Source organism: Zonotrichia albicollis, chromosome 10 (assembly GCF_047830755.1).
Source record: "Zonotrichia albicollis isolate bZonAlb1 chromosome 10, bZonAlb1.hap1, whole genome shotgun sequence".
In the NCBI taxonomy this organism is placed as follows: domain Eukaryota; kingdom Metazoa; phylum Chordata; class Aves; order Passeriformes; family Passerellidae; genus Zonotrichia; species Zonotrichia albicollis.
The window spans coordinates 11,377,080-11,396,608 of record NC_133828.1 but is presented as its reverse complement, the minus strand read 5'-3'; the positions used below and the strand labels follow the sequence as shown (position 1 = coordinate 11,396,608).

Genomic DNA, 19,529 nt, shown 5'->3' with positions numbered 1-19,529 from the left:
GATTTCTCTCCTTGCCTCTGAGCTTTCCAAACTCATCAGGTGGCTTTAAATAACAGGTAGCACTGTCAGGGACAACGTGCCAAGGGCTGAGGTTTGGGTGGTGTCAGGCACCTTGGCACGGATCTCTCTCTGTTCCACGACAATTTGTTCAAATCAAAGTCTGGATTTGTCGTGCACCAAAGCTTATTTTCTATAAAAACACAGAAGGTTTTGCAAAGGGCAGCTGAACTCCTGCTAGAAAAAAATAAATCAGTAGGAAATGGGTACCTAATGCCAAATCCCACTGAAATTAAATTTGATTCCCATCATCTCCTACAAAGACTTTTGTCTTAGGCTGGCAAATGTAACTCTCCTAAGTCAACAGGCAATTTAAAAGTGTGTGGAGAACAAGCTGCAGAGGCTCTACAAATATCCCAACCCTTTTGCTATCAGCAGACAACATAAACATTGTTACCTGGATAGGTTCACAGAGTGAGTAAGAAAGGCTGGTTTTGCAATGTTTTCTTTATTAAACTCAGCTTTCACTGCTGTTTTAAGTTGACAAAAATGTTTCCCAGGAAGACTGACAAACAAAAACAGCTCATAAATATATTTTTTTCAAACGCTGTAGGTATAAACAAATAAAAGCTCTGGTTTGCTACTTTGGGAGGCCCTGTGTAACCAGCATTTTCAACTGGCCAATTAGCAGCATGTGTGTTCATCAGTGAAGAAATTCCACTTGTTTTTAAATTATCAAATCCAGTGTTTTAAAAATTATTGCTCATTATCAGACAAAACCCCAAGATAAAAAGGATGTTCATTATACCATCCCTGCTGGTAATGAGGATTTTTAGATTGCCAGTACATGCAGCTTTGTGCTGGGGTTTTTTTAGGCAATTAAGACCAAAACTTTTCAAAATAGGTTGAGATGCTGGGCAACCAATGTTCCAGGAGCCAAATTCTCAGCAGCTCTGAACTTGGCACCTTCCTAAACTCTACCATCCTTTAAGATGTCAAAACATCCCTCAACCATGAATGGCTGGGGATGGAGCACCCAACTGTGACACTGCTCCAAGGCTTTGCTGCCTGGAATTAAATCCTGTCCTGGCACAGCTCCTGCCTCTTTCCCAATCCCCTGGGACCTGCCTGGAGGGCTGGGCTGAGGATGAGGAGCAGTGCACAGAGTCACAGAGCTGTAGACACAGAGGTGTTTTTCCCATCTCGCCGCTCCTCCTGGCTGGCAGCTCGAGGGAGGGGACAGCGGCAGGTACAGCCAGGTGAAAGGTGCATTTCCTCGCAGCCCTTGGAACTGGAGGCACTGGCAGCAATGCCTGGCACGGCAGATCCTCCCTGTGCCTATTTCATACACTACAGGCCAGTGGTGTCCCAGCTGTCACTCCTTCATGCCCGGGAGCCCCGTGGTGCCAGCGTCCCTTTCCATGCGCGCTCCTGCTGGGCACAGCTGGCCCTGCCCTGCCCACTGCCTTCTCCACAGGGCCACCAGGAGGGCTCTGTCCTGCTGGCCCCGGGCACAGCAGCCTGCCCAGGAGCGCTGGCCGTGTCACACCGCCGGGGCAGGTCCCTCAGGGCACCGTGGGGACGCTCTGCAGGGCCCGGGGAGCCTCGTCCAGCCGGTCCCCGCCGGGCCGCTTGGGGTACACGGCGCTGGCCATCTTGAAGAACTCATCCGCAGCATCCAGGGCGATGAGGCGGTCCTGCCAAACAAGGGTGTGCAAAATGACTGGTTTAGGATTGGTTTTAGTGAATATTCCAATGAATATTATGTGTGTTGTGTTAGAAAGTGATGCTGTATTAATTCTCTTAAGTAGTGTTGTTAAATATAGTTTTAGGTTATAAAAAATGTTAAGATAGAAACTATGCTGTGTAAGATACTTTTTAAAGAGAGGACTCAGCAGCCACAGGACACCTCAATCTTTTAGAGAAAGAGAATTTATTGCCCTCTTATCAGAAGAAACTAACTTCTTCCCACCTCGAAGGCGCTGTTAGGATTCAGAGGAAGTTGACATTGACCAGACAGAATCCTGTGTTTGAATGGAATTTATGCATCATGTATGAGGTGTATGAATATGCAACAGGCTGTTGCTTTTAAGGGTTAATCCTCTGTTAACATGTGTCTTTTTTGGGCTTATACTACCCCAAAAAAGGTACGTGAACATCTGTAACTCTTTGTTTCTATTGTCTCATATTGTCCTAATCCAAACTGTCCAAATTATTATTAGTCTAATTGCATCACTATTTTTATAACCCATGGCTGTTTGCAGGCAGCCCCAACATGGGAAAAGACATGAATGTTAACTCCATGTTTCAGAAGGCTGATTTATTATTTTATGATATATATTATATTAAACCTATAGTAAAAGAATAGAAGAAAGGATTTCATCAGAAGCCTAGCTAAGAATAGAAAAGGAATGATAACAAAGGCTTGTGAATGACCAGTCTGAGCCAGCTGACTGTGATTGGCCATTAATTAGAAACAACCACATGAGACCAATCACAGATGCACCTGTTGCATTCCACAGCAGCAGATAATCAATGTTTACATTTTCCTTCTGAGGCTTCTCAGCTTCTCAGGAGAAAAAGCCTGGCAAAGGGACTTTTCAGAAAAGATCATGGCTACTATTAAATTTTTAAAATTTATAAACAAGTGATTGGCGTTTTTCACACAGGGAGATTGTGGTCACTCTGGGTATTCCAGGGACATCCCTGCCCAGGGCCCCAAATTGTGGAAAAGGAAACTAACTCCACAACTTTTGTGGAAGTTGTAAAGCTGGTATGTTTATTCCAGCATTGGATCCATGTGGGGATCACTCCCCTCAAAAGGACATGTGTACCTCTGGGAACTCCAGACCTCCTTTTATCTCCCTTACTAATCCATATGCATGGCCTTTCACAACAGGTTCATAAATATTCATTTTACTGATTTCGTGGTATACTTGCAGCTAGGGGTTTTTTTAATCAGAAAGTACAGAAAGAACTCCTGGGTCATCCTGCCCTGTTTCCTGCAGCATCCTCTCTGTCTGTTTCAGAGTTCAAGGGGCCCTTCCTTATCGCTGTCCTTAGGCTGAAGCAGTTTCTTCAAGCATAGGTTTTTGAGAGAACAGGCAGTCAGACCAGCTGTGTTCATAAGCTACAGACTTAATTCAAAGATGTACATTTCACCTAAATCAAAACGGATTTCTACTCTGGAAGATTTCCACTCTGTCTCAGCCCTCCCTCCACAGCCACTCTCAGGCATCAGGTCTCATCTTTTCACAGAATTCACAGAATGACCAGGTTGGAAGAGACCTTCAGAATCACTGAGTCCAACCCAGCCCCAACACCTCAACCAAACCACTGCCACATCCAGGCTTTGTTAAACACATGCAGGGATGGGGACTCCACCACCTCCCCGGGCAGCCATTCCAGTACTTTATCACCCTTTATCTAAAAACCTTTTTCCTAATATCCAACCTGTATTTCCCTTGGTGCAGCTTGAGACTGTGTCCTCTGGTTCTGTCAGTGCTGCCTGGAGAAGGAGCCCAACCCCACCTGACTACAATCACCTTTTAGGGAGCTGTAGAGTGAACAGGTCACCCCTGAGTCTCCTTTCCTCCAGGCTGAGCACCCCCAGCTCCCTCAGCAGAGCTGGATGGGGGAAGGTGTGCTCAGAGAACTCACCACCACGAAGAGGTAGCGCTCAGACAGCTCCCAGCTGGTGGGGAAGATGTTGGTCTCCTCCGAGAGCTTTAACAAGATGTCCCGGGCTTTGCTCATGTTCTGAGAGTCGCTGATGATGCTGAGTTTGGTCACTGACAAGAGGGAATCTGCTTCCTTCTGGAAACCTGGGAAAGAGTTGTTACAGAAACAAATAATCCCTGAGCCCTTCAGGCTCTTGGAAGGTTCCTTATTCCCCCTCCACTCTGGGCAGCTGCATCCCCACTTCCTAAAACAAACCAGCACTCCCTCAGGCAGGCTGTGGGACAGGAATAAACTTGCTGGTGGGGAAAATAAGTCATAAAAGTAGTCACAGTGAGTTTGTTGCTGGTTTTTCTGAGAAAAGGTTTGTGAACATGCACAACCCAGGGTGCTGATTCAGCTCTTGCATGCTCCTGATGCTACCAGAGCTTTCAGGGCTGCTGGGGCTCCCTAAACCAGGTAACAGGGATTAAACCTGTGGCAGTGATGAACACCAGGCTAATTGTTCCTGTAGCAGCCAGCATCAATTACAGGAAGGGTATCCAGGGGAGGAAAGCTGGAAGAGAGTGAGTGCAGGGGTCTTTAAATGCAATGGCTCCCATTAACTCTTTGTTCAGCTCCAGGGGGCTGGTGGTGATGCATCTCACATGAAAACAGTTATGGGGTGAGAGTGGTGGGTTCATGGTTGAAGCAGAGGCCTAGATAACAGAAGACAGCCTAGATAACAGAAGATAGCAGGTTTCACATCTGGTTGCTCATTTAGTGTCACTAAGGCCAAATGATCCCAAAGCATCCCCAGCCTTTGCAGAACATCCCTGGAGCCACTGTGGATGTGAGAGGGATGTGGGAGAGCCTCTGTCAGCCTGCAGTGAGAGGTGGAAGGATGCCAAGTGATCCCTCCCAAGCTTGGCCTGCTGTGAGCAGCTGGGTGGAGATGAGGGTTGACACCTGGCTGTGGATTTATGATGTTCCTCCCACCCAAATGCCAGAATAGCAGGTAGGGCAGGGAGTGGCTGAGATACCCATCTCTGGCTCCCATTGAGGGTATCCTAGAATAGCTTCACTCATCCTCCTCTCAGCAGCCACCACCCACCTCCAGAGCATGATGGAAGTCACCCAGCTGATGTGCTGGCACGTCCTGAGTGTCACATGCTGTGTGCCAGGCAATTGGGAAAAGCCCAAAGTCACACCCACCACCAGCACTTGGAAACAGCAGTAGGAGGGTTCCTGTGGAGCAATTCCACTTGGTGGAAGAATATTTCAAACCCACTTGGGAGCAAATGAGGTGAGAGGCTTAGCTCTGATCAGCTGCCATTGGCTAAGGAAACCAAATAGATGTATCTGTGTTCCCATTTGAAAGGAATATTCATTCCTTCCTGCTTATCTTGTTTGGGAAAACCCTGGGTGAACTCCCACTGCAAGGTTTCCACAAGGAAGCTCGAAATGGATGACTGTGCATGTTATCATGGGCTTGGAAGGTGATCATGGGCTTTTGATGTGCCTGCAGACACGGTGTCCCTGTCCCCTCCCCATGCCTGAGCCTCAGGTACCACGTGGGACACCTGAGGGCATCGCTCAGCAACCTCCTTTTACTTCCCTCCTCTCCAGCTTGATTTTGTGGAGCTGTTCCCATCCTCAGCCATGGTGGGATCTCACATTCAGTACCACTGGAATTACATCCCTTTGGCCTCCAGCTTACCTAAATCCTCCAGAATGTGTTTCCACCTGCTCCTCACTTCTTTCCGGGTCTGCCGTAAAGTGTAAATGTCATAGTTGAGCTTCTGCCACTCCTGCAAAGCAAAGGGGTGAGAGACACTCAGTCATTGGGATCTGCTGCTTTCCAAGGAATTTCAGCTCTGAGGAAGGGAGCCAGAGGTGCAGAGTTGGTGAGGTGGTGGCTGTGAAGGTCAATGACCAGGCTGCTGCTGCCCCTGGAAGAAATTACACTGACCAACACAGAATATTTAGCTTGACACCTGGCTGAGCATTTCTGCGTCTTCTCTGATCCAAACTGCTTTCAGTTTCCCTGGAATTACAGAATTTAGCTCAGGTATTGGTGACAACTGCTCCTCAGTCAGACATGGAGCCTTGTTTGACATGAACTGGAGCAGGTAGGTGTTCAGAAGTACTAGAAAACAAGAAAACCAGGCTTTTTTTAAAGATCAGGGTACCTCTTTTGAAAGAGGTGCACAGGGATGGATGAGGGCTGAACTGGAGCCATCTGATCTGATAACCCTGAGTGGCTGCCAGGTGCTGCAGTTCAAGCCTCACTTCACTGCACAGCTGAAATAATGCACTGGACCTCCAGCTTTAGAGCTGGATAATGGGACATTGGGGTCATTTATTAAAGTCACACCAGCACATCTAAACACAACTGCACAAGTTTCATTGGCAATGGGCTTGGCAGTGCTGGCTTAATGGCTGGACTCAATGATCTCAGCTGACTTTCCCAACCTAAATGATGCCATGATTCCATAGGCATGCACTCCTGAGGAAATGCAAGAAAACCAGGAGCACTTTTTCCAGCTCTTCCTACCTGAGTTTAATCAATGCACACATTGCAAAGGGTGCATTTTTAGAAGCAGCCCAACAGCAGGGTGACAACATCACCTGATAACTTCCTTCCAGTAACAACCTTAATTAATCTCATTTCTCAGCAGGGGATTACCTAGATGGGCTCCTGAAGAATAAACAGGTGTTAATCTGTGCTGTCACCCTGAGATTTTCCTGCAGGCCATGCTGGGTTCAGAGCAGAAAAACAACACCCACAGAGGTCAGCCCTATGTTAAAAATCCCACTGTTTTCTCGTACTTGGTCAAAGAGCTGACTTGATTCCATAAAGATTTGAAGATTCCTTAGGTTTTTTTTTCCCTGATTGTGGCTGACATGCCACAACAGCAGAGATTTAAAGCCAAGCCTGTTTTCCTGCTGATCAGCACAGGAAGCCCTGGGGATTACACTTTGGAAAAAGCAGCTAGCAGGGTTAAGGCAGTGGTGACTTCAGGTCAGGAGAGCAGGAGAACCAGCTCTGCCACAGCCACTCACTCCCAGAAAACAAAATCCCCTTCCAGAGGCACATTTCCCTCTCTCCTGGAGTGGCACTTGAGACCAGCTTTGCTGTTTGCACAGAGGAATGAGGCAGGGGCAGGACTCTCTTCTCCCAGCTCAGAGCTGGGAACTGAGCTGCTCTGGGTGGAAAACAAAAGAGGGGGGGTTATTATGTTCAAGCTTTGTGGGAAGTTTATTGAAAACTGGAGAGCTTTTAGACAGAGGCTGAAAAGCTGCATGATGCCTTGGTCCCTGCTGGCAGGGGCTCCTTGGAAACGTCTCAGCCCTCTCGTGACCCCCTGGCACAGGCAGAAAGGAGAGGGAGCCAGTCTGGGCATGCTGGTGGGGAATAGCTGGGTGTCTGTGCCCTCCCACGGGGAGAAACAAGGCCTCCAGTGCAGACAGCCACTGTGATCCCAGGCCTGCTTCACGCTGTGGAATCAGGGAGCTGGGCCACTGGGAAAGATGCTCCTCTCACAAAACGTGGCCTCCTGGCACCCAGCAGCAGCTTCCAGGGCTGTGGGGATTTACCCTGTGGTAGGAGCCAGGCTCCTCTCTCAGCATGGAGAGCAGTGCTTAGCATGCAGGGAAGCTGCTCCTGATTTTCTCTGGATTAACAGCAGCGTGTTTTCCCTTGTCTGTTTTTGTTTTAAGGGAATCTAGGTTATGGCTTTCTTGTACAGCACAGTGTCTGAGCTGTGTTATGGAAGTGAGTATGGTGAATGTTCAGTCCCAGGGGAGCTCTGACAGTGCCCTGTTGATGGAGAGTTTGGGGAGTGTGCAAAGGAATGATTTTGATGCTTAAATCCCAAAATGATGCTGAACTGTGGTGCCTGGGTGGGACCTCTTGTTCTGGTGGGATTTATTTTGCCTGAGCATGAAGCTGCATCTGTTTATCTTTCTGTAGAGAAAGCTGGGAGGAGGATGCTCCCAGCCATGGAAAAAGACCAGAGGAGCAGAGATTATCAGGATGAGATTGGGCTGAGCTCTCACAAGGACTCATGCCCTGCTCTCCAGCGGTCTCAGAAACCACTGGATCTTCCCAGGCAATTCCTTCCAGCAGAGACACCTGAACTGCCATGGGCTGTGCTCTGTGTGCCTTTAATGAGGGAATCAACTCAAGAGCATCTCTCCACACCCAAAATTATTCGAACAAGCATCTCCCTCGAGCTGCACAGCACAGGAAGAGCAGAGCTTGCCCTGCCCGCAAGGCAAGGGCGAGATCAGAGGCTCTGGGGAGGGATCCCGTGAGATCACAGGGCTGCTCAGGGCAGGGCAGGGGCTGCACACCAATCCCCTCTCCCTTGGCCTTCTCAGAAGTCACATAAACTCCTGGGCCAGGGAGGAGGCTTGAAAGCACAGGGGGACACTGACACACAAACGTGAGGTGTTTCTGAGACGTCCCAGCCATGCACTCAAAAGCAATCCTTTAACTCTTCAATGCTTTTAACTCTTTTGCCAAAATCTGAGTTAACCACAGGAAACCAAAGCAGGTTGCAGTTCCCAGCCCTGTTTTTTTGCAGCCAGTTTTGCCCTTTAAACCTACAACAGATACCAGTGAGGGCTTGAGAAAACCCCGAGTGTGTGAGTCAAGAATATTCCAGGAGCAGCAGGGAAACCCCTCTCCCTCCCTTCTCTACATGCTCAGCCCTTCAAATATTTATCTGGAAAACCTCCCCAGACTCTCTAGTGTGAAACACTAAAGCTGCAAATGCCAAATGACATGGAATAAGCCCGGCTGGTACATAACTCAGAGCTTTGGGAAAAAATGTGCCAAGGGAAAACAGGCAGCACTGTCCAGCTTCTCATCCCTGATCATATGAAAGTTTCCTAATTACTAGGGAGCTTTCTTCATGCTGCCAGAACAGTTCTCTACCAAATCCATTGCCTTTATTCTCTTAAAAGCAATTGAGGTCACCATTCTGTTCAAGAGTTATTTTAGAAATGAGGTCAAAACAGAGTTATCAGGGAAAGACTGCAGAATATCAGTGCAGGCAGGTGCCAGGGATGCTCCTGCTCTGGCTCCCCTGGAAGCAGCTGAAGAAAGATAAAACACAAATATAAACTACAGACTGACATCTCAGAAGAAGCTTAAATTGGATTCAATTTGAGAGAGACATGCAGACATTAAGAGGGTTGGGTTTGGGCTCCCCAGCCCTGGATAAATCCCATCACCTCTCTGTGCCCCAGTAACAGCTGGTCACAATTCTGACCTTCTCTGTGACCTGTTTAGAAAAGAATAATCCTGTAGGAGAGCAGGAGGAAAAAGAAAAATAGGCCTTGCCAGCTCATTAATGGGCTTTTCAGGGGGGTCATGCCAGTGTTGCTCTGGCAGCCAGGCCCCTGGCAGGGATGCAGGCTGAGAATTGCCTTTGCTATGGGGTTTGTGATCCCACCTTTCCCTAGGGAATGAGCCAAGGGAAGAGAGAAACACTGCATTTACAGCAAGCCATGAGAACAGGGGGTTTTCCTGTCACCATGCAAAATGTCACCTTTAGTTTCTGTTCCCACAGCTGTGGCACAGCTGCCCTGGCTCCTTCTCTGAAGCCAGGATTGGTGCACAGCTCCCTGCCCACAGCTGGGTAACTCCACACACCCCAGCAGAGGCCATGGAGAAACCAGGGCCACCCCAGAGGGGACCTCAGGAGGGAACTCTGTGCACCTCACACTCAGCACCAGCCCCAGTGCAGCCCCTGCTGCTCATTTCACCAGCAGAGCTCACATTTATTTTACCTGCAGAGCCAGAGGAGGGAAAAAACCTCCCATTTTCCCCATATTTGAAACATGATCCTGGAATTCAAAAGCTGTGATGGCAGCTCTGATCCTCAAAGGCTGCATCTGCTTGGCCAGTCCCTCAGCAATGACTTTCCTGGTTTTCCCTGTGTAAGCTAAGGACACACTGAGTTTGGGCTGGAGCTGCCAGCTGGGGTAGGAAGAAGACACAGCTCCACATGGATCATGTGTGGGTCCTGCCCCATGGTGCGGACAAAAAAATGACCACCAGCACTGCCAGGATGGGGCCATGCAGATCAGAACACAATGGACAGCTGCCTGCTCTTTGGGATCCTTCCAAAGGCCTGTGCTGGGAAATCACTGAGATAAAGGTGGGGAATGGCAAAGTACACAGTGAGTGCCCTGCACACCACAATTTCTTTGTTAAATGAAGGAGCAGAAATGCAGCAAGTTCTCCTTTCAGGCAGTTTTAACCACAGGAAGTACCTATGGTTTTGTAACACTTTGCACCACACAAGAAAACTGTTCCTCCATCCTCACTCCTGCAGTATCCAGAGGCTCACCCTGGGAATTTGGGGGCAGAGCAGCCCCCCCAAGCAGATGCTGGCTTTTGCAGCCCAGTGTTGTTCTGCAATCAGACTTTCTTCTCTCCCTCTGAGCTGAAGTCTCATTAGGAGGGGAGGGCACTGCAATCTGGCCTAGTTTTAAATGCTTGCTGGAGTAAGGAGAGATTCTGGCACCAGGGGCCAAGAGCAGGAACGCTGGCTTTGCTGTCCCAGCCACCCAGCAAGAGCCTGCTGGGCTTCCCTGTGTGCCTCAGTTTCCCAGCTGTAAGAGGGGACAGCAGAGCTGCTGCCAATCCTGGGTTGCAAAGGGCACAGGCCGCACTCAAAGCAAGTGTATAGCATGGATAAAGGAGTTCCTCAAAACTTTCCTCACTGTTGTCCTGATGTTGTGCTCTCCAGGCTTTTTATTGATTGCACTGCATGAAAAAGCAGAGTATGTGATCCTGCCTTTGCTATGGAGAGGAAGCCCTGTGAGTTTTGGGCTTTGTTTTTCCACAGGGACTGCTCAGAGCTGCTAAAAACCCTACAGACACACTGAGGGCAGGATTTAGGGCAGGATTTTGGGCAGGCAGGCACACTGGTTTAGGACATGCAGGAGCACCTTCATGCTCAGCCATAAGTGACACTCTTCCCTGCCCCCTGAACGAGGGTGACACACAACACTGCTGTGCACCAGTGCAGCCACTAAATGGAGCTGTCCTTGTTTCCTGCAGCCACTTTGGGATGGGGAATCTGCCTGGCTTCTCTCAGACAAGCAACTAAGGTAGAGAGAGCAGCAGTGGGGAGGGAAGAGATCTCCAGTATGAGCCATAAAGGTCACATGCAACCATGAAAATGTTGTTTACAAAACCATCCATTGTAAACACCACATTAAATCAAACTCACCAAAAAACAACCCCTTAAGTGGGGATTCTGGCCAATTGTATACAAGCATATCATTACCTCTTTTAGCTAATTAAAACTGTAATTTTGATTTCTCTGGGGTTTAAGGCTCCTTGTAAAGCTGCGCTGGCTTTTGGTTTACAGGGAGAAACAGTTACACTCCTGCAGACTCTTGGATGAAGCAGGATCACGTTGAAGTTAAACATGAAGCCTTCAGGCCTCCCTGCAAACGTTCTGGCATCATGAAAGCAATCAGAGAGGGGAAAAATGTGTCACTGTTTGCTCCAGCCTGCTCCTAATCAGGCCACTGCAATCTCCTTTGCACTGAGTGCCTTAGCAGAGGAAATCAGGGCTGCACAACAGCCTTTATGTAACAGCCATGACTTTTCCCTTCCCACTAGAGCCGTGCCAGTTCCCTGCTCCCCAATAATTGCCCTGCATCCCTCTGAAGCAGACTGAACCCAACACAGCCCCACAGGGCCCGCCCATGGGAAGGACAAACCAGGGAAATATCCAACCCAAACCACAGCCTGGGGAGCTTTAGACAGGATATTAGGAAAAATATCCTTTTTGAGAGGGTGCTCAGGGAAGGTGGTGAGCACAGGGTGCCCAGAGAAGCTGTGGCTGCCACATCCCTGCAAGTGTCCAAGGCCAGGTTGGACAGGGCTTGGAGGAACCTGGGATAGCGGAATGTGGGCATTCACATTTTCTTAAAAAACCCATTTGCCCAGGATTTTTCCCCTGGGAAGCTGAGAAGCCTCAGAGAAAAGGAAAACAATTCTTATCTCATTTGCTTCTCCTGTGTTGTGCTCATGTGGAATGTGTTTGGGGATTGTTCACCCACAGGTGATTGTTCCATTGGATCCTGATTCATACAATCAGGGCCAAGCTGTGTTGGGACTCTGGAAAGAGTCAGGAGTTTTCATTATTATCTTTTTAGCATTCAGTAAGTATCCTTTCTGTATTCTTTAGTATAGTTATAGTATTAATATAATATAAGTGTTAATATAATATAGTATTATAAAGTAATAACTCAGCCTTCTAAGAACATGGAGTCAGATGCATCACTCCTGCCTCTGTCAGGACTTTCTCAGCAAATACAATAGGGAAGGTGTCCCTGCCCATGGCAGGGGGTGGCACTGGATGAGCTTTGAGGTCCCTTCCATCCCAAAGCCTCCTTGATGCTGTGATTCACCACACCCAGCCCAGCCCAGCCCAGCCCAGCCCTCACCTCCGAGTCCTTGTCCAGCTGGTTCCTGACCACGATCATGTTGTAGAGCACGCGGTCGTCGTCGGCCTCGGTGTGGGTCACGTCGTGGGGGGTGCTCCACAGGTTCTGCTCCTCATCCCGCGCCAGAGTGGCCCCGAACGACGCGTAGGGGTTGTTGTTACTGCGGGGACACACAGGTTAGTGTCACTGCAGGGACACACGGGGGTCACTGTCACTGCAGGGGTTGTTGTCACTGCAGGGACACACAGGTTACAGTCACTACAGGGACACACAGGTTATTGTCACTGCAGGGACATGTAGGGGTTGTTGTCACTGCAGGGACACACAGGTTATTGTCACTGCAGGGACACCCAGGGGTTACAGTCACTGCAGGGACACACGGGGGTCACTGTCACTGCAGGGGTTGTTGTTACTGCGGGGACACACAGGTTAGTGTCACTGCAGGGACACCCAGGGGTTACAGTCACTGCAGGGACATGTAAGGGTTGTTATCACTGCAGGGACACACAGGTTATTGTCACTGCAGGGACATGTAGGGGTTGTTGTCACTGCAGGGACACACAGGGGTTGTTACCACTGCAGGGACATGTAAGGGTTGTTGTCACTGTGGGGACACACAGGTTAGTGTCACTGCAGGGACACACAGGTTATTGTCACTGCAGGGGTTGTTGTCACTGCAGGGACACACAGGGGTTGTTATCACTGCAGGGACATGTAAGGGTTGTTGTCACTGCAGGAACACACAGGTTATTGTCACTGCAGGGACACCTAGGGGTTACTGTCCCTGCAGGGACACAGGGTCAGGCAGATCAGCACCAGGCTGCCCTCCCAGTGCCCACTGCTGTGCCCTCCCCTCTCCCAGGGAGCAGGGAGAATGGGGGGGACAGAGGTTTTTTCCTTTTTTTCCATCCTGAGCAGGCAAGCCATGGTTCAAACCAAACCATGCAGTGCCCACAGGGGCCCCCACCCAGCAGCTCCCACCTCAGAGCTGCAGTGATGTGCTGAGCTGTGCAACAATAGACAAGGCATAGAAAGGATATTCAGCCCCATCTGTTTTGGCAATGGCAATGTCCTCAGCCTTCTAATGAACTCCAGGCTTTATTTGCTTAGCAAAGCTGAGCATCATCTTCTGGGAAGGCTGTCCTCACAGAGGTGGGGAGCTTTTCTCTGCACTGGGGCAGTTCTGTGTTTTATGGCTTTATGTTGCATATAAATCCCTTTATGTGCAATTTTTTAACAAGGACACTTCTGCCAAGAGAACCTTTAGCAGGGGATTTCCATGAAGTGTCTAAGCAAGATGTCCAGCTGCTTCAGCAGAACAATACAAGTGGAGAACTATTTTTGGCCTTATCACCCTCTGGCAATCCCTGCTCACTTCTTGTCAGAACAACCCACTGTTTATTTTGTTTGCTACCCAAACCCCATTCTTTTCCCAAGGAACCCATCCAGAAAAATTTCAGGTAACACTGTGGGTGCCATGGCACCAAGCCATAAAAAGATGCTAAGAGGAGCTCCAGCACATAGATGAACTAGGAAAAAAACTAATTCCCATCAGCATTCTAGCAGGGAGGTTAATTAGACTTTCAACAACCCAAAAACCTGAGCAACAGGTAGTAAGGGGAAAGATAATCTCTTATAATCTCTCATTAAAGACAAGCAAACAAAGGTAACTTGGAGGGTGTGGAGGGGCACAACCATTTTTCAATGGTGGAGCAGACAGGGAGGGAGCCCTCAGGAGCCAGCTGTGCCATCAGCAGGAGTTCACTCCCATGCTGAGCTTCTTCCCACTCAGGCATTTACCCCAGTAAGTATGCCTAACATTTGAATTACTTAAAACACCAGTATTTAGCAATAACACTGCCACACCTGAGCTTTTCTAAGCCACTCCCTCCCTCACAGCTCGAAGGGCCCTTCCCAGCACATTCCCATTTCCAAATCACAGCATGGAACATCCTGTAAGGCATGTGGCAGTGCCCAGGAGTCGGGCAATCCATACCAGCACAGAGAGTTCTGCCAACAGCTCTTGCAAGCAACATTGCAAAGGAAAAAATGGGAGGGAGAAAAGAAGCACGGGGACAGCAGTGGCTGTGCAGGCTAAGGAATCTCTGTGGGACCAGAAGGGACAGGGAGCATTTTATATTGTGGATTTTATCCAGAAAATGGTGAGCACCAATGCTTCATCATTGCTGCTCCAGGGGGCTTTCAGTTCACATAAAATTTCAGCATTTGGAGCCCAAATATTTAGTTGATTTTCATCCTGAGTGCACCATCCAAGCCAGACCTCATCTTCACACATCAAGAGACAACCAAGTAGCCTGGATGCTTTGCAACAGCAGCTCCCAAACCTAAAACTCAGCTAAAAGAGCTGAAACCTCGAGCAATTCATTCACTTTAAACAGCACTGCAGTAAAAACAAATCCAGCAAGCTATTGCAAAATCCCCACTATGAAATGAGACCCCACAGCCCCCCAGGAAGGGGCAAGCATTATGCTGTTAGGGACAGCAATTATGCTGTTAGGGACAGCAATTAGGCTGTTAGATTAATTATGCTGGCACACGTGTATAAGAGCAGGTGCCTTCCAATTCCCAGAATTTCCAGAGCCTTTCCTCCTTGGGGCCAGCATTAATTGGATCTGGGGCCCTTTACCAAAGCCAGGTGCCCGGGGAGGGACACGGGGCAGCAGCGGGAGCCTCTCCACACGTGTGCCCGGCTCCCGGGAGGTTAATGCCAATTTCCTGGCTCGGAGGCCCCATGCTTGGGATTAGCCGGTCATTATTTAGGTAACTGCTTTACCAGGGCACTTTGAAGCCGTGTGTGCCCAGCTGTGCTGTTATCCATGCAGGGAGCATCCCACCCTGCTCCCCGAACGCGTCTGGCACAAGGAGGGCACGGTCCCGGCTCCATCCCGGGGCTGGCATCGGGGAAAGGGAGAGAGCTGCCACAAAACACCGGTGTTTTGCCTCATGCAAACCGTCTTTAAGCGCTTGCACAGCTCTTCTCCACGGGTCAGGGAGGATCTGTCCATACAACAGCCCCAACCTCACGCTCTGTGCACCGAGAGCAGCAGAGCGGGAGCTGCTCCGCAGAGATCAGCACACGTAGCTCCCCCTCAGAGCCGGCCGCGCTGAGCATCCATCTCCTCCCCGCATCCCTGAATGGAGCCGGGTGGAGAGCTGCGGTGTTCACCTGGAAAAGGGAACGCTCCAGGGAGCCCTTCCAGTGCCTAAAGGGGAGGGTGACTTCTTACCGGAGCAGGTAGTGATAGGACAGGGGGGAATGGGCTTAAACTAAAAGACGAGAGATTTAGATTAGGTGTTAGGAAGAAATTCTTCCCTGTGAAGGCACTGATGCCCTGGCACAGGGTGCCCACAGAATCTGTGGCTGCCCCATCCCTGGAGGTGCTCCAGGCCAGGTTGAACGGGGCTTGGAACAGCCTGGGATAGTGAAAGGTGTCCCTGCCATGGCAGGGGGTGGAACTGGATGAGCTTTAATATCCCTTCCATCCTAGTCCATTCTGCGATTCTGCGAGCCCAGCCTGCGAATAGAGCTCTGCACAACTCAGAGCTGCCGGCAGTGGGTCAGGGATGCAGGGTCCCCTTTTAGCTCAGTGCCTCAGCTCTTCCATTGAAATCCCACCGTGGAAAGACAAGCACTGGACCGTCCCTAGGGCCGGGGAACCCCGAGGGGATGCGTGGGCAGGGCTCCCGCTGTCAGGAGTCCAGCCCCTGTGGCAGAACCCGGGCGGAAAGAGAGCCGGGGAAGATCCCTCCGGAGCCGCGATGGCTCTGGCAGGGATGGATGCTCCGCTCCAGCGGCGGTGACAGCGCGGGGAGCGGGCAGGGGACAGCGAGGGGAAGGCTCGGAGTGGCCGGGCGGGCACATCCCCCGCCGGGGAACCGGGCCGGGTCTCACCTGATCAGGGGCTCCTTCTCGGGCGCCGCCGCCTCCCCGCCGCAGCAGCCGCAGCAGCCGAGCGACCGCAGCCAGGCCCGCAGCCCCATCGGCACCGCGGAGAGCCGGGCAGGGCACGGCAGGGCGGGCCGGCCCCACGGCCGTCCCCTGAACCCGCCCCGCCGGGGCCGGGCCGGGCTCCGCACCGCCCCCGCTGCCTGCCCTGCCCTGCCCTGCCCGGCCCTGCCCGGCCCGGCCCTGCCCGACACGGCCCCGCTGCTGTGGCAGCTCAGGGGGGGAGTTGCTGCGTCCTTCTGCATCCTCCTTGAACCGCCCTCCCTCATCTTCCTCTTGCACTGTCCTGCAACCTTCCTGCATCCTCCTGCAACCCCCGGCTCCCCCCTGCACTCTCTTGCATCCTGAAGCGCCCTTCTGCACCCTTCCAAACCCTCCTGTACCTCTTGTCCTCTGCAGCGTTTCCCTGCCCTTTTGCATCCTCATGCACCCTCCTCCATCCCACTGCATCCTCCTGCACATCCTGCATCCTCCTGCATCTTCACACGCCCTTCGTCACCCTGCTGCACTGTCTCACACCCTTCTGTGCCCTCCTGCACCCTCCTCAATGCCATGGTGCATTTGCAGCCTCCAGCCCTCGTGCTCCCACTGGGACAGACCATCACTGGTCATCACAGCATGGCCAGAACCCCAAAATTCCCCTTTTCCAACCCTCTGCAGCACTACACTTCCAGGCCTGTTCCCACCTGGCTTTTGGGACACAGGGCTGTGATCCTGGGAGCTGCAATGGAAATGGGCAGGGAGAGATGGACTCAGCTGTCTCCTAGTGCAGGGGCTTTTGAGGAAAAAGAGAAGGGCCTAAAATATTGCTGCCTTCTCCTTTTTTTCCCTCCCTATTGTCAGGAAAATTAATCCACAAACACCTGAGGCTTCTGTCCAAAAAGGCGACACAGGAATCCTGTAACTTTATTCAAATAAAGAGAGAGGCCATGGGACATTCCCCTGGGGTCTCTCCAATTTTTGGAGCATGCAGCCTCCTTTTTATCCTGATTTCCCAGCCACATTTACCTCTCTCTTTCCCTGCTGGCCGAGGTATTTGAGATGTATATCTGAATATATACCTGAAATGCCTGAAACCTAACGCCCTTTCTAATGTATACCCCACTTTTCTTTTTGTCTCTGTTCTTTTTCTCTAAATCCAGATATTTAGTACAGTCTTGAGTAACAGTCTGTGTCAATTAGTGGAATTCCTATGGAATTTATTTATATATTTTCCCCCCATTGCTTCTTTTCACCTCTCCCTATCTGCCCTTACCCACCATCAGGCCCACAGCTTGTAAAGACACCCCCTTCTCATTCCTTTCACTGTCCCACATTCTGTCACATGCCTGGCTGGGACCCCAAGAAGGAAAAGCTTAAACTCTGAATTAAGATGGTCCTGGATCTTGTTTAATTGCCACAAATTAGTTTGCAATTTCAGAGCAGCCCATCAGGCATCAGCCAGACCCAGAGCAATTGCTGTGAGTCTGGTTTGGCCATGCACATCCCCAAGAGTTATTTAATTTTAGTACAGCGGCTTCCTGACGCCACTGGACTTTTTGCTTGTGCCAGCAGATATAATAATATCAGCCACTACATCCTCATGACCACAGAGTGCATGCAAGGAAAGGTGAAATAAGATCATTTTGAGCTCACATCTCTCTCCCTCCTTTTATTCCAGAATTGTTAATACACCAGCAGTGGATCCGGCCCCTGTGTGGGGAATGGGAGATCTCAGGTTGCTCAGCCACAGATTCTCAGGTGACTTCTAAATTTCATTTAATTCACTGGCTCCACCACCAGATTTCCCAGCTTCCTTAATTAAGAGGTGAAGTGGAGGGAGAAGGACTTTCTGCTGTTGTTTCTGAAGCCCCCAGCACTGGGCTTTGCTCTCAGCCCCAGTGCTGCTCATCAGCCATTCCACAGGAAGGATTTCTGCCGGATGAGCCGAGGGCGAGGCAGCATTGCAAAGCCAAGGGCTCCCTCCTCTGCAGCCTTCCTCCTCTGCCCTTGAGCATGTCCTGCCTGCCTTTCCTTCCCCTCCAGCCCTTTGTGTGCTGCAGCACAGCAACCACAGGACATCACCAGCCACTGCTGCTGCCATTGCAAGGATCCGGGAATTGCAGGGGCAGGGACGCACTTTCCTAAAATAGTCACTGCTGTGGGAATTCTCCCTCCCCTCTCTGGTCTTGTGTTCATCAGGGCTTTCTTTTGACACAAACACTGATTTTTCCTGCGTTGCAAATGCCCAGGAGCAGGCAGGGATAGCCCTAATGCCAGCTTGAGGCAGCTCTAAAACATCAACAGTGACATCTCTGGTTTGTGGATAAATCCCTTCCCTACAAGGAACTGTATCCATACCCCACTGCTTTTAAGACAAGAGAATTATATTCTTCACTAACTTAAAGTCTGAGCCCTCTAGGTTTGAAAAGATCCTTGAAGAAATACCAACTCTTTTCCAATCCCTTTATTCCTTGTTGTGATAATAAATCTTGCTCCTTTTCCATCAGAGAACAAATAAACAGGGGAGAGTCCCACAAGAGCTGAAGCCTAACTGGGATCTTAAAATCAAACCAAGTTTTCCACAAGGTAGGAGAAATATCACTGACTTGTTCAGGGGATCCTGAGGATGAGAAGGTGGACCCCAGCCCTGTGGGTATCCTCCCTCTTGTGTGGTCCCACAAAAAGCTTCTGAGTCAATGTTGAAATGAAATTTAAAACAATTAGATTTGTTAATTAAATGCAGCAGGGTAATGGTGCCATTGGCCTCCTCTTCCTTTAGTTCCAAGCAATCCACCCATAGGTAAACCTGTTGAAAAAAATACCACTGGACACAGGACTGACGGGAGTAAACTTTGGCCTTTTGTCCCCTAAAATAAATTCATTTTTTCAGTTTTAATAAATTTCACAGTGAGATGCATTCCCAGTGAAGGTCTATTAATCCAGGACCCTGCTTTATAATTAAAATCCACAGAGTCTGAAGGTTTGGGGAACAAGTCGGAAAGACCCCAGGGCACTTTGGCATTCCATTATTTGGATTTAATAAGTGGGTAGGCAGGGATGATGGACAGTGTCTGATTCTCTGTGCCTGGTATTTAAACCCACATTTAGTCTAAGGCTCAGCAACCCAAATCTTGAGGAGACCAATTTATTTCTGCATGGTGCAGGGAGCAGCAATCCCTTGGGGAGCACAGCAGGGATGGAGGAGGGAGTCAAAGGCAGCAGAATCCCATTTGCCAAATTTGGGAGAGCTCAGGAAAGGCCTGATGCCATTTGCAGCCTACGCCTGGTTGGTGTTTTGCTTTCCTGCAGGTGTTTGGTGGCAGCTGTAGCCCAGTTAAACATCACCTGTGCATTGCCCAGGAACTGTGGGGTTTGGAACTGGGCAGGTGCCTCAGGGACATCACCCCTCCTGTCTGCAGTGGTGCTCTCAGCAAAATCCCGGCAA

The 19,529-nt window shown here is 50.1% G+C and overlaps 1 protein-coding gene across 1 annotated transcript; it reads right to left on the bottom strand.

Annotated features, from left to right (window-relative positions):
• Window positions 1-482: 482 nt before the first annotated feature.
• Window positions 483-16,224, bottom strand: MREG (melanoregulin). The gene is made up of 5 exons (XM_005486877.4): window positions 16,049-16,224; window positions 12,136-12,295; window positions 5,375-5,465; window positions 3,658-3,821; window positions 483-1,694 (listed from the first exon to the last, which is right to left on the bottom strand). The coding sequence occupies exons 1-5, from the start codon at window positions 16,135-16,137 to the stop codon at window positions 1,563-1,565; spliced, it is 636 nt and encodes a 211-aa protein (XP_005486934.1). The 5' UTR covers window positions 16,138-16,224; the 3' UTR covers window positions 483-1,562.
• Between the last annotated feature and the right edge of the window lie 3,305 nt (window positions 16,225-19,529).

Coding starts and splice junctions, on each gene's coding strand:
- MREG (XM_005486877.4), bottom strand. CDS start 16,137: ATGGGGCTGCGGGCCTGGCTGCGGTCGCTCGGCTGCTGCGGCTGCTGC. Junction 12,296..16,048: donor GAGAAGGAGCCCCTGATCAG/GTGAGACCCGGC, acceptor GTGTCCCCGCAG/TAACAACAACCCCTACGCGT. Junction 3,822..5,374: donor ACACATTCTGGAGGATTTAG/GTAAGCTGGAGG, acceptor ACTCTTTCCCAG/GTTTCCAGAAGGAAGCAGAT.